Source organism: Juglans regia, chromosome 7 (genome assembly GCF_001411555.2).
Source record: "Juglans regia cultivar Chandler chromosome 7, Walnut 2.0, whole genome shotgun sequence".
Lineage (NCBI taxonomy): Eukaryota > Viridiplantae > Streptophyta > Magnoliopsida > Fagales > Juglandaceae > Juglans > Juglans regia.
In genome coordinates, this window is record NC_049907.1 from 9,066,341 (window position 1) to 9,080,507 (window position 14,167).

The window sequence follows — 14,167 nt, forward strand, 5'->3', positions numbered from 1 at the left end:
CAATATTTTATTCAACTCATCTAAAATCATCTCAACTTATCTCAACTCAACTCATCTAAAAATAATATTCTAACAATATTTTAAACAATGTTAGTGGTTGGTAAATTTTATACATATTGGGTTTGAGACCAAATCAATCATTCAAACATCTATTTCACATTCGAGCAGAGGAAACATGCCATTCGAGTGCCATTTTATTTGTCTAAGTACGTACAATTTAATTTATTTTTAATTAAATTATATTGATTTATTGAATTTATTTTCTTTTAGATTATACAAGAAAGTCATTTTCTAAGATTTTCAATCCAAATTCAAAGAGCAAAAGAAATAAAAATAGTTAGGTAGTAAAGCAGTAGTAAAGGAATTGTAAAAGTATCATTACCTATACCTAAATACCTTTCCTAGGTTTAAATGACTTTAATAATGAGTTTTGTTACTCACCATCCTCACACACCACACACCACATCTTTTAATTTTTATATTTATTTTTAGTTTTATTCTTCTTAAACTTATTGAATTCTTTTACTCATCATCCATATACCATACATTTGGTAAAAGAAAAAAAAAAGTTTGGTATGTGAGGATGATGAATATAATTGTTCTTTAATAATACATTCAATGCCACTTAAAAAGCATCCAAATAAACATTAGTCAAATTCTTGTTAGAGATAATATCAAATTAAGAATTTGATTTGATTATTATTATGATTTGATAATTATAAAAAATTAAGCAATTGATTTAATAATTATAAAATCAAATCGTAGTAATAATCAAATCAAATTCATGATTTGTTATTAATTATCTCCAACATTTATTTCTAAACTATCAAACATTTACAAGACCTAGCCCATTATTTACGGGAAAGTGAATAAGGATTGTGTTGAAAAATCATGTATTTAATTACTTTAAATTTCAATAGTTTGAAAAAAAAAATACAAAATGATCAGACCATAAAAGAAAGTCACAACCTAGATTTCATAATCATAAAAATAATATATAACTATAGCAATTGAACTGAACATAAGGTTTTGTTGATAATTATTTAAATAAGTCTATTTATAATGAAATATTATTTCACTATAATGAGAATTATGAGTAAAAAAATCAATTAAGAAGCATAGGGAACAATTTATAATTAAAATATAATAATATTATGCAAAAATCTAGCTAGGTAAATCTTTTTTTCATGAAAAATACAAAAAATATGATGATATTATCAAAAGTTCAATATTATGAATTCAAATTAAGAGTTCTATTACATATAGTCATTTTAACGTATTTTTTATATACTTCATTAATATGATTTATCAAAATAATTATTTTATATTAAAAAAATTACACAATCAATCATACTAATAAAATATATAAAAAATATGCACAAGTAATTGCATTCAAATTAAATACATTAACAAATGGCAAAGTAGCAGCTTTTGTAGACTCCAAAATAGGCTAAAGACCTCGAGTCCTGACCACCTTCTCTATAGCAGTCAAACGACCCTCCATGTCTGCCAGTCGAGTCTTGATGGGCATAATGATCTTCTCCATGTCCTCTAGCAAACCCACTCGATGCTCTGCAAGAGCTGCACGAATCTCCGTGCGCACAATATTAACAACTGCAGTAGGTGGCACCTGTGCAGTATTATCACCTGAGTAGCCAATTATCCCAAATCTGAGTTCCAATATCTCAGAAAAATAAAACAGGATATGTCCCCATAATAATACGTTATCAAGAGTGACATTCACAAAAATAAAACATGATCATAAAATTTAAGATACTTATGGATGCCATACAAGCTAAGGGGAAAAAGTTGTAATTTCCAAGCTATGATGCACCATGAATGTTAAAAGATATTATCAAATTAAGAATTTGATTTCGTATTATCTTGACTTGATTTCTACAATTATCAAATGATTTTGATTTTGATTTTGATTTGAGTTTTGTGAGTTTATTTTTATAAAACTCATTTGTGCTAAAATATTTTACATTATCTTACCTCAATGTGATTTTCTTATAAATAGAAATCTATGCCTTTATTCAATAACAATTGAAAATAGTAAAAATGCAGTCCTTAAATTCTCTTTCCCTCCTCTCTTCAACATCTTCTTTTCTACTAGATTTTATTTTCTATCACCAAGACTGTGGATAAACTACAATTAATATACTACTAATTAATGACCTTTAGCACTGAAATCTGGCGCAGCAGGCTTCGGTGGTAGTAGCTGTAGCACTCTTTGCGGTGCTCTGGTACTGGTGCGTCCACCCTTTGGTCGTCGCAAGGCTTGAAGTAAATGGGCAGCAAACCTTGATGCATAAATAGTTGCACCAAGACTTGCGGAGGTCCCAGCTTCATTTGCCAAAGCAAATTGCAGTCTATTTTCAGCATCACGCAAAGCCCTCTCATGGGTTTTCTTAGAGTAGCGGCGCCAAGCTAATTGGATAAAACAGGCCGCCCATGTTCTCCATTGTTGGGAGTAGAACCTGACACAGAGTTTTGCATATTTAATTATATCAAGGATCATTCGCGCAGATGAGGAAGATTATCAGAGTTCAAATAGCGATTATTGTACTCTTTATTAAACGCTTCATGAGTATTTGTGTAAGTTATTATAAATAATTCTTTGTGACAATGATAATGCAACAAAGCAAGAAAAAACCATAATCTGTCTGTTTTGATAGCGATGGAATAATTATCCAAAAAGTTAATAGGCATAGCTTAAAGCCTTACTTGAAAGTGTGCTGCAACTCCTTGCTGTTCCGAAACTGAGAAGCCACAATCTTCAAATCCTCAGCCATTAGAGCAAAGGCTTGAACCTCTGTTTTTGCCACCACTGTTCTTGTTGAAAGGGGGAATATTGTGGTCGAGGACCGGTCATATAGGGCCCAAGTAAGAAGCTCTTCTCCACAAAAGTCACCGGCTTTAAGCTTATCAGTGTTGAAAAAACCAGTTATTCCACCATTGGTAGTGAAAGTGGCTAGGTTTCCTCGCATGATAAAGAGCATCTCGTCCACAGGATCCCCTTCACGAACAATGTTGCTGTCTTTCGTGTAAAGTACTGGCTTGAGACGATCAAACAGCGGATCCCACAGTTGTTGATCTATCTTTTCCAACATGGGCACCTTAAAGATAAAATTAACTCGATGAACACCGTAGCTACAAAAAAGGACAAAATGATGCACAAAAACAATCAAGGGAAGTATTACCTTCGTAAGAAGATCGAGGCAAAGATGGCGCTTTATGTCCCTTCTGAGATCCTTCGGAAGTTTACGGATGACACTGGTTAGTTGTTGCTGTTCGAAAGATTCATATCGCCTAACCCGCTCCCTTAAACAGTTAGGGAGCCTATATTTGGACATCCATTGTTCTGAATCAGCCTTCCTCACCCACATTACTTGTACTCTCCTCATTGTATTAGATTGTAGATATATCTATGACAGCAAAACATGATATCGCCTTAGTCCATTATAGAACTACAGAGTGTTCTGAAATGTAGCACCCGGGCCAGTCAAGCCACTTTAAAATGAGTTATAGTTATGAAAAATTTTGGGATTACGAGTAGCATTTTTTTTTAAGAGAGTTTGAGCCAAATATATTTTTGGTGGTATATAAATTTTTAATAGGTTTGATAATTAGGTTTTAAATTCTTTAATAGATCAAGTGGATGTCTATCAGAAAAATTTATGGGATAAGTGTATTTGATTTAGGCCGAGTAGGGACCCAAAAACTTAAGTAAAACCCATACAGTAATTCCATGCATGATCAAGTCGTGGGCCAAGTCTTTTTATTTAATTATTATTAGTGTTTTATTTTATCTATTTTTATGTTGAAGAGCTAAATTCCGTGGGAGTAACCGTAACACGTCGCATGATTCCTTTTTCATGCATACCTTTTCATCCCCTTTCCTTTAGGTTTTCTGTTTACTATTTATATCTTCTATATATATAGATACTTATATGGTTAATCATCTCAACCCTAGTTTATGTGCCGCTGCTCTTTCTCTTCACGCTCTTAGCCTTCTATTCTCATATGAGCCTCCACCCCCCAACCTCAGTGCAGACCACAACCTTTTCTCCGTAAGACACCAAACCGAAGGGCTCGGTTTGCTTCCAGTAAACCGTCACCCCAAAGCTAATCTGCGTGCTGCAACGCCGTCAAGCACCATTTGCGTCTGCACCTCAGTTCACCACCCCAGCTGTGCTCAGCCAGACGAAACTGCCGCCCAGCGCCCTTGAAGCCTCTGTTTCAAGCCTTGTCTTTCTCCATTTGTGATATCTGAAAAACTGAGTAGTTCAACCACCATAAGCCGCTCCACTCGCCCTCCACCGAAAGCTCCACCACGTTGTGATCCCACCTCACGAAAACCGCCACAGTTAACACCACCACAGGCCACCCCTCTCACGGAAGACCCAACAGTTTTTCCCCTGTTTTAGCCACCCGAAACAGAGTTTCACCCATTGAACCACTGCACTGCACCGCACCGCACCAGCCACTCCAAGCCATCGCCAACCACACGGAAAAAGGATGCCAGACACCCACAATCCACCTCAGTCGTAACAACCCCTCGCGGTGAGAGTCTCTCGGTCTACTAACTCGTTTCTCTCCGCCCCTCGCTCGCTCACCTCATCCTATTTTTTTCTCGTGCTCAACCTAGTCCGACGGCATCTCTGCCGCACTCTTGCTCGTCAGCCGCGCCTCAACTATCCTGCCAGCCAGCCCCGTCGCGCCTTACCCCTCTACGCCAGCTTCGGTTTCCGGTGGGTGAGTCCCTGTCGTCACTCACGTTTTGCTTCCACTGGTTTTTATTTTGTAGTGTTGATAACAGTTGCTTAAAAAGGAAACTGAAGGTGTCTCGGGTGACTTGTAGACCAAGGGTGTTTTACCCTTTTCCCCCTTTTGTTTAGAACATCAATTGATTTTTTATATATTCTTGCAAATTAAAACATGGGCCGCACGTGTTTCTCATATATTAATTTTTTTTGGAATTAGGCACTTGTGGGTTTATCTTGTTAAGTTAATATTTTTTAGAGAATTATTTTTATTGGAATGGTTATTAAGTAGATAATGATAATTTTTTTTTGGAGTGGTTAATAAGTACAAAATATTATTTTGAATCCTTTTAAAAAGAATATATATATTTTTCGTTATTATTTAAACAAAAGTAGGAGTTTCTACTTATAATGATTTCAACATAGTTATGTATTTGGTATTATAAATTATCGTAAGATCTCATTCGTAAATAGGTTAGAATTTAATGTTTTAGTCGGAATTACTAAGTTGGATATTGGTGAATTTAGACAATGAAGTTAGTATTTTAAGAATAACGAGAATTTTGGGTTTGAGAAATCAGAAATGGATTATTTTAGAAATTTTAGGCTTGAATAGCAAAATACGAGATTGATTGGAAATTTATGGAAATTTACGTGATTATCTTATAGGTGAAGATTAATAATTGTTCGGCATTTTTGAGGAAATTTTCGAAAAGTTAAGAAGTCTAGGTAAGCGGGGTTCCTATGCTAGATTTGCATAAAATAAAATGGACTGAGGTTGATTTTTGAAAATAAACATGTTTTGTTATGAAAATATATTTGAACTACCTCAGTTATTTGTTCTGCATTACTCATAAGATTCTGTTTAAGAATAAAGTATTTTCTGGCATGACTGGTGTAGACATGAGATATTTTGCATCTTGCTTCTAAACTGTGAAAAAAAGAGCGAATATGAAAGTTTGTGCATAAAATTATGTTTTGTGATTTCTGAAAACTCTGTTCTGTTCTAAAGATGTTCTGTACTTTGATATGATATGATTTCTGAAAACTCTGTTCTGTTCTGAAGGTGTTCCGTATTCTGATATGATGTAATTTCTGAAAACTTTTGGCATGACATTCTAAATCGGGATGTGGTTTGTGGATGGTGACCTATTTGACCTACCATGGGTGCTAATAGTGGCTTCTATTTGGGTTGGTACCAACTGTTCTGTTTTTGGTGCACCCACTTTGGAAACAAAGTGGTTTTCTGGTGGTCTTTCCTGTGTGCACACTCGGGGCTCCGAGAATAAATAAGGGGAAGATTCACATTTTGTTTCTGCTCGGTTAGCTACCGGGGTTTACACAACCCTACCACGGGGGTTAAACATGGCCTCTGATGCGATATGATGCTCTAGTACGATGGTGGTCAGTTATGCTATGCCAAAAGAATTTGAATAAGAATATTTTTGAACTTTCGCTCTGATATTTTTATAACATGTTCTGACTCTGAATTCTGAAAATAAAATGTTTGTTCTGCATTCTAAAATCTGTAAATGCACATGTTTGCATACTAGTATATGTTCTCTGCTTACTGAATTGTTGATAACTTACCCCCTCTTATCTCCAATATTTTCAGATGATTGTTGGATATTTCAGCTGAGGATCAAGACTATGAAGAATTGGGTGTGAGGACTTAAGAATAGTGGATTAATAATAGAAAGCTTTCGATGAGTATTGGTAATTTTTGATAATTATATTGTTGAAATGTAAGTATAAGTGACATGTAGAGAAGTTGGTAAATTTTTGGTGTTACTGTACTGAGGATTTTATATACGAGTAGGTGTGGTTAATTAACTTTGAAGTGTTTACGTTTGATTTGAATCTTTTGGAAGAGTATTAGCAACGTTGGAATTGATTATCTGGTAATATGAGTTAACTCTCCGAACCCTCGAGGACGAGGCGTTACATGAAACGAGGTTTTTGGTTAAACTTGGGTGGATAAAATTAGAAGGAACAAATCCATATCGTGTTTCTACTAGTAATCTAGCTGTTAGGAGTTTAAAATAGAATAACATAATTATTGAGAATAAACACACCTCAAAGGTATTTGAAGATGGTTGAAGTAAACAAATAATTTTGCTTTATAATGATACTAATTTACTGAAAATCTGGTTTTGTATGAAACCATCGGTTCGAAGGTTTAGATAAGGTGCATATGCACATGGATCGACAAAACTAGTGTATGGAAATGATCTCGTAATGCTACAACAATAGATTTCCAAGAGAATCCACAAGGACCAAAATCTTACCTGCATATTGCCAATAAGTAATAAGTATAAGACCAACCCAGAGATGGCTATGAAAACAACAAAGACTATCTCCCAAAAAAAGCTGCTTGTTTCCAGATTTTGGCCGATAGAACTGAGAGAAAAGATAAGGTACAAGTTAAAAATGTCATGTTATATGTTGACAGGCTTATGCTTAGAACAAGATCTATAAGATCTCCTCAAGTGAGAGAGATATAAACATGATGTGTGCCCTACAATATTTATATTTTATTTAATGCTTTCCGTAAAATAACTTGCCATGATCTTTTTTCTTGGAATTAGATACTACTAACCTTAGACTGCGGAAACCCCACCAGAAGCAATAAGAGAATTTCACTAAAAAGTTTCTTGATTCCACAACCCCAGACTTCAAAACTGTAGTAAATATTCCATAGTCGAAGTAATCAGTTGATTTTATAGTTTCATCTGGTTCGACAATACGGCAAGCCTGACTAACTAGACCCACAAAGTCAGCTTGGTCAAGTTTATTTCCACAGTAAAAATCTTTATCTCGACAACCGTTAATTTTCCTACACATTTTCTGCCAGCACGCATCCTGTCGTTCGGTGCCAAAGAAGTACCAACACGCTCCAACTACCTAATGAGTATATCACAGATATTTGTTAGCAAACAATCTTGGAATAGGATGAAGAAATTGGAAGAACAACGACAAAATAGAAAACTTCTATAATTTACATGACTGGCTAGCATGAAGAGGAAAAGGTTAGAAGCAGCTCCAGCCCATGCTGTCAAAGTTAGTCCGCCAGAGCTTCTAATTACTTCTGCATATATTGGATAGATCCGCAAAAGCCTCGGCACATATTGGATGCCGATTACGAACTTCAACATTTCCGTCATCACCATTGGAACTGCATTTTTGGATGAAGGATAGAGAAGGAAAACTACCACCTAAACATAGTTAGTAGAACACATCAGATGTGTTGTGCAATGTTGTGCAAAACACACACACCAACGATGAGAAATAAAGTAAAAGCAATCATGATCAAGCACACGACGCATAATATACGTGGTTCGGCAAATTGTCTACGTCTACAGAGTTGCAGAAATCTTATTAACCAAAAGAGATGACAATCACTCAATATACACTCACTAGACAATTGTTCTCTCTCAAAATATGCTGAAATTCGTACAAAACAAGTCAAATATGACATATATATATCAAACGGTACTAGAAATCCTAATCTGGCAAAATCTGCGTTCTTTGCTCGAGTGGCGTGTTGAGCGCGCATCGAGCAAACGACCAAATTGGCACGAGCAGGGTGTTGAGCGGGAGTCGAGCGAATATTAGGGTTTGTGTCTCACTCGAGCTTACTGTCGCATGGGAATCGAGCGAACTCACGGGTTGTGCTTTGCTCGAGTGCACGTTGAGCAAACACTCTGTTTCTCAATTTTTAGCTCCAAAACCAATCTCCACATACACCCCAACAATGTGAAATTAACAGTATCATATATAGTTCCTTCTTTAACACCAATCAATTTACAAAAATTCAGCTTGAGTTATATATGGTCACCAAGAAGTTTATGCATTTCGATAATTTGATATATATATATATACATGCATTATTTGAGTGAAGTATCATTCTGCAGAGCTAACTAAAAATGAACTAATAAAATCAATTCTGCTATTAATACCAACCAAATACTCCGTCAATGTGTGCATAATCCAATGTCCTAATTAACGTATCTAGACACATACTTCGCGCGAGCGTAAGTTTTAGTACTCATCATGTGATTGCTCTCCCTTGAGAGATATAATTCTCTCATTTCCTCAAGCGGTGTAGTAGCAACAAAAATTGGAACATGCGATTGCTGGTCATTGAAACATGAGTCAAATTTCTTCCACATCCATCTCTCAGAGTGAGAGAATTGTCCTCCATGTGTATGATGTCTCCCTCCTCGAGAAATTGTCCAAGGATGAGAATATTGCTTTTCATATTTGCTACACAATAAACATTGGAGATGTATTCGTTTTTACCATTTTTTTGATAAAAAAATTTCTTCCATTTGCCTTCAACTAGGAGGCAAAGGGAACTCCTTTGGTGAGTTCTTCAAATAGTTATTTCTTTCCACACATGTGATTGTTTGCACCAAAATCAAGGTACCAAGCTTCACATTGTGAACTTGAGTCATCATGAGCTAGAAATAGTGTGGTGTCACTACCATTATCATTTGTTTTTCTTGCAACATTGGCTTGTTCATTGCCTTTATTCCAGCAATCCGAGGCATAGTGTCCAAACTTTTTACAATTGTAGCATTGGATGTTCTTGGTATTTCCACTTCCATGTGTGGATCTTCTTCTTCCTCGATTGCCTCCTCGTCCTCGACCTCGACCTCTTGAGTTTCTACTTTCCTACTGAATTTGGTCGTGTCGTTGGTGACTTCCACACCCCCTGCTTCTGCCACAACCTCGACTCGGGCTAGATTTTTCTCGATCATTTAAAGTCATTTTTTACTCTAGTGCTTATTCTAGCACGATAGAATTAACACTCTTCTGCATCTTTTGCTCATATATTTAGAGATAACCCATCAACTCCTCAATTGTAAGCTTCTCTAGGTCCTTAGACGCTTCGATAGCTATAATTACATGTTCAAATTTAGGAGAGAGGGATCGAAGGACATTTTGGATGACTCGAATGTCCTTTTCGATGACTCGAATGTCATCGATCTTCTCATTATTTATTTTTAAACTATTCACAATCACCAACATTCATGAGAAATAATCGAACACCATTTCGCCTTCCTTACTAAGAAGCGCCTCAAACTAGGCTCGTAATTTTTGCAGGTGAATTCGTCTCACCTAAGACTGTTCATCAGAGCAGAATTTTTTTCCCAACTCGAATCGGAACCTGGATAACCGGATTCCAGTTGTGATTTTCAGCCGGGATAAAATCTAGGCCAGTGACCACATTGCAAATCCAAGTATATTCTGGTCGCGTACGGGTTTAAAACTTGGTACTCGGGTATATGAATTTTTTTTTTCCAATCACCTCCGATGAAGATTTGGCTAACCTGATCGAAGAATACAATCGAGTTTCATTGTCGATGTCCCATCCTCTGAATATCAGGGTGGTCCTTTCGCCACCAAAATCTTTCAAGAAAATCTCCCCTCCTCCTAGCGTCGATTTCTTTGCATCTAGATCGCCGTTCGTAACCTCCAAATCGTTGGGGAACTCGATGGCCTACCACTACGTCTAGCAGACTTATTTGCCTCCGATTGGATATTCAACCGGTGCTTGGAATTGCTCCACAAAAGGGAATCGATATAGCTACCATGTCCAGCATAACCCTAGAGTTTTGAATTCATATTCGCATTATGTTCCACAGAGCAATTACCGACATTGAGCACCAAAAGTCAAAGATGTCTAGATTGTAGTTGAAGTAAAATACACACCATAACAGCACCTAATATAAATTTGATGATGGCGAAAAAGCAGTAGACCAAACAAAAATAGAACCCGGAACCTAAAATTTGGGTTTTGGAAAAGCGGGTTCTTGCAGGGGTTTAAAACACGGGTTCTGGTCTGGATATGCCTGGGTTCTCAGGCCGGAGCCCAGATGAACAGTCTCAGTCTCATCCAATCATCTCCTTTGAAAATGGAAGTAAGAATCTCCCATGCTTGTTTACTTGTCGTTGCTTCCTTAACTTTTTCGAATGTAGCATCATCTTGAATAATACTTTTTTATCCTTCATTAGAGCCTGCTTCTCATTTACAGTGTATGAAGCTTCTTGGGTCTCGGTGGGTTCCGTAAATCCATCGGTAACAATCTCCAACAAATCTTGAGACCCAAACTGGGCTCTCATTTGAATAGACCACGTTCCATAATTATCTTTTGTAAGCTTTTAGACAAAGTTGGAGGCAATTGATGGAAAAGTTTCAATTTGTCGTGAGCTGGCGCTCTGATGCCAATTTGAAATTTAAACTTTTCTTACTCTCTTTTTATTCTCTTGAAAAATATATTACATTGCATCAGCCTATATATAGGCACATAAGACTCATCGTACTTGATGACTATTAAGTTATTCTTGAAAAAATAAAAGGACACATTATCAAAAAATAAAAAGATGACTTTAATAAATTGAAAGACACTCTTGAAAAACCAGAAATTCTTATTCATAGAATGCACAAAAGTCTTCATAGGTTGGATTTGTTTAAACTTCCAACAACATCAATAGTGTGATATTCGTGTTAATAATTCAGCTTGCAAATAAATATTATACAAACAAAACAAATACATGACTGATATAGAAGCTTGCCACGTCAAGTCGTATAATATGTTTTTTTTTTTTTCCTTGAGTTTTTTATGATTGGTTTCATAATAAGCGACGTATTTATGCAGAGTTGTAAAAAAGTAACAGAGCTATCTTAGTAATAAACCAGATTACAGATAGTTGAGATTGATTGAGTATCACACCCATACCTGCGGGCAGGGAAGGATTGCCAGAATGTCGATAATGAAGTATGTGGACAAATATCTTTTTGCGATAGCCATAGTATCAACAATCAACTCTCCTCTTCCAAACACATGACGAGAATCAGGTGGGATAATCGCAGTTCGAAACTGAAAGTATATATGAATTGCATAAAAAGCATCTGTGACTGAACGAAGAACAGAAGCAATAATCGCCAAAGTTTCGTGCGTTTCAAAGCTTAAGCATTTCTTCTTCTCATTCACCTTCAAAACTGGGGTGTAAAAGAAGAGTGGGTCCAATGCCACTGATACCACACAACAAAGCACAAATATTTTGTTCCATGTTTGAAGAAATTGATCCTCAGGATCAAGGACTTTAGTCTTCTTAGGACCTGAGTGATCTTTTCGTGGCTGACCATATACATGAGAAGGGATGCTTATTGGGTTGTTTTCCAAACTTTTATATGTCTCAGACCCTCTCTCAAACAATCCTCTCCGAAAACTCTCAAACAATCTGCCAAATGTGGTTCTAGAACTGTTTCTTGAATATTTTCGATCGTTCATGGAATGTTGATGCTCAAAACTGGAAGATTTCTCCGAACTCCAACATTGAAACCTGGAAGAAAGCATTTAAAGTGTCAAATTCCAAGCCAGAGGAAACCGAGCAAATCAATGGAGACTGTTGGGGGAAGTACTCGGGCTTGAAAAAACTAACCTTGCAAAATTATTTCGCCTGGAATCCATTCCTGCGGCCAATTAGAACTCCAATAGAAAGAAACCAACTCGTGATTTTGACACACTTTAGTTAAAGATATCAAAAACAGAAATCTAGGCCCTGCATAAGTAGAAGTTCAGATTCCATATTTTCTACAAAGCAATTACAGAATGTTCCATGCTATAACAATATGAGGAAGAAATGTGATATTTTTAGCAATTTATGAGTATTATTTATTACTTTTCCGAGCAGGGACTAGTCAACTCTGAAGTCAAGCGACAACTTTAAATGCGTAACACGATTTGATCACTTAAGAAAAAAAAAAAAAAAAAAAAACACGATTTGATCACTTTCTATCACTAGATTTGGTGGTAAGAGTACTAAGAGAATACGCTTATTCTATCCCCTTTTTACCGTCAGCACTAAAAATTAATTGGAATTCAGGTCTTTGGTAATTTAGAGACAGCGTGATAACGATCAAAATGTAAAGTTTCTCAACTGGAGTAGTGGTCATAAAAAGACAACAAGAAAATAAAAAGCCGATATAACCAGATCTGTTTGGTTGCGGAGAAAAAAACAAAATTAGATGTAATTTTCCTTTACTGGTACCTCACCTTTCGTCGTCTAAACGAACAACAACTCCCAGCCTGACTGATACGCCACGCTATTTTGATATTTCTTGTTTCAGCAGAGTCTGTGCCGGCAGTCCCCATATCGCCTAACTTCTCTCGCCACGAAAGCTCCGTCCGTTTGTTTGCACTCAAATATAAAATATCAACTTTCTGTTTGCTTGCCGAGTAGAGTGAAAGGAAATAAGAGAAGAAGAAAAAATTTATACTGTTATCTACTAATTTTGTCGGCGCTTCAGAAAGTAAAAAAAAATAGAACAAAAAAAAGAGCCAACCATATCTACCAAGCGAAACTGGTTAAGCAGACTCAATATCAGTGTAAAGGGTCTTGTTCTCTGGGGTTATTATTCTTTTATTTTATTTTCTAACCGTTTCTTATCTACCAAACAAAAACTGAAACAGAGTGAACGAAAATGCATAGAACTGAGCATATTTGGAGTTCCTTACATCTGTGTTGCTTTCATGGATGCTGAGAAACAACAAGAATGGTCTTCGTTATTTGAAGAAGAACTTCCGTGAAGAAGAAGGAAGAGAGCTCGGAAGAAAGTTGCGCGAGGGATGACTCTGAAGTCAGCCACCATAGTGAGCCTCCATGAAATTATTGAGTTCGATCTGTAACTTTGTGGTGGCACCCTCCTGCTTCTACTTTGTCCGAATCTCACAAGCCACACTAACTATTATTCGTTGTTTTTATAAATTAATTTATTTTTAATATAAGAATCTTAATCAATTACCCACATGGCCACATGGATGTGGCTTTACTTTCTGGTCTTCTTTTCTTTATTCTTTTATGATTAATATTATATACCATCTTATAATATATAAATTCTACACATTATTTTTTGAAAAAAGAGTAATCTACTGCTAAAAAAAAAAAAATCTTTTTGATTTATTAATATTTTTAAAAAAAGAAATTATGTGAGACTTACGTACCATTATAAATATCATTTTTTTTTAATTGACTATTTTAGATTTTATTTAGTTACACGGATGGGATAAGGTTAAAGTTATTAATTGAATAAAATATTATTAAAATATAACTTTATAATATTATTTTTATTCTTTAATTTGAAAAAGTTAAATTATTTTTTATGTTTTATTTGAGAAAGTTGTAATGATTAGATGAGATGAGATAGTTTTTAAAAATTAATCTAATTTTTAATTTATTTATTTATGATTTCTCTCTCTCTTTTTTTATATAAAGGAGGGATATATATATATATATATATATATATATATATATTAACTACAAAGAGAAGATATACAATTGAATTACAATTACAAATCAGTAAATATGAAGTAAGGGTTAGTTCATTAATC

The 14,167-nt window shown here is 35.5% G+C and overlaps 1 protein-coding gene across 2 annotated transcripts; it reads right to left on the reverse strand.

Moving 5' to 3' along the window:
- Positions 1-1,320: 1,320 nt before the first annotated feature.
- LOC109021676 (cyclic nucleotide-gated ion channel 1-like) lies at positions 1,321-13,502 on the reverse strand. 2 transcript variants are annotated; one of them, XM_019004358.2, is made up of 11 exons: positions 13,295-13,502; positions 12,833-13,000; positions 12,219-12,338; positions 11,513-12,119; positions 7,769-7,981; positions 7,366-7,670; positions 7,055-7,166; positions 3,204-3,428; positions 2,728-3,119; positions 2,179-2,480; positions 1,321-1,647 (listed from the first exon to the last, which is right to left on the reverse strand). In XM_019004358.2, the coding sequence occupies exons 3-11, from the start codon at positions 12,245-12,247 to the stop codon at positions 1,451-1,453; spliced, it is 2,382 nt and encodes a 793-aa protein (XP_018859903.1). In that variant the 5' UTR covers positions 12,248-12,338; positions 12,833-13,000; positions 13,295-13,502; the 3' UTR covers positions 1,321-1,450. The 2 variants fall into 2 exon arrangements, with proteins under 2 accessions (XP_018859903.1, XP_018859904.1); XM_019004359.2 differs by having other exon boundaries at positions 1,376-1,647; positions 12,833-13,007.
- Between the last annotated feature and the right edge of the window lie 665 nt (positions 13,503-14,167).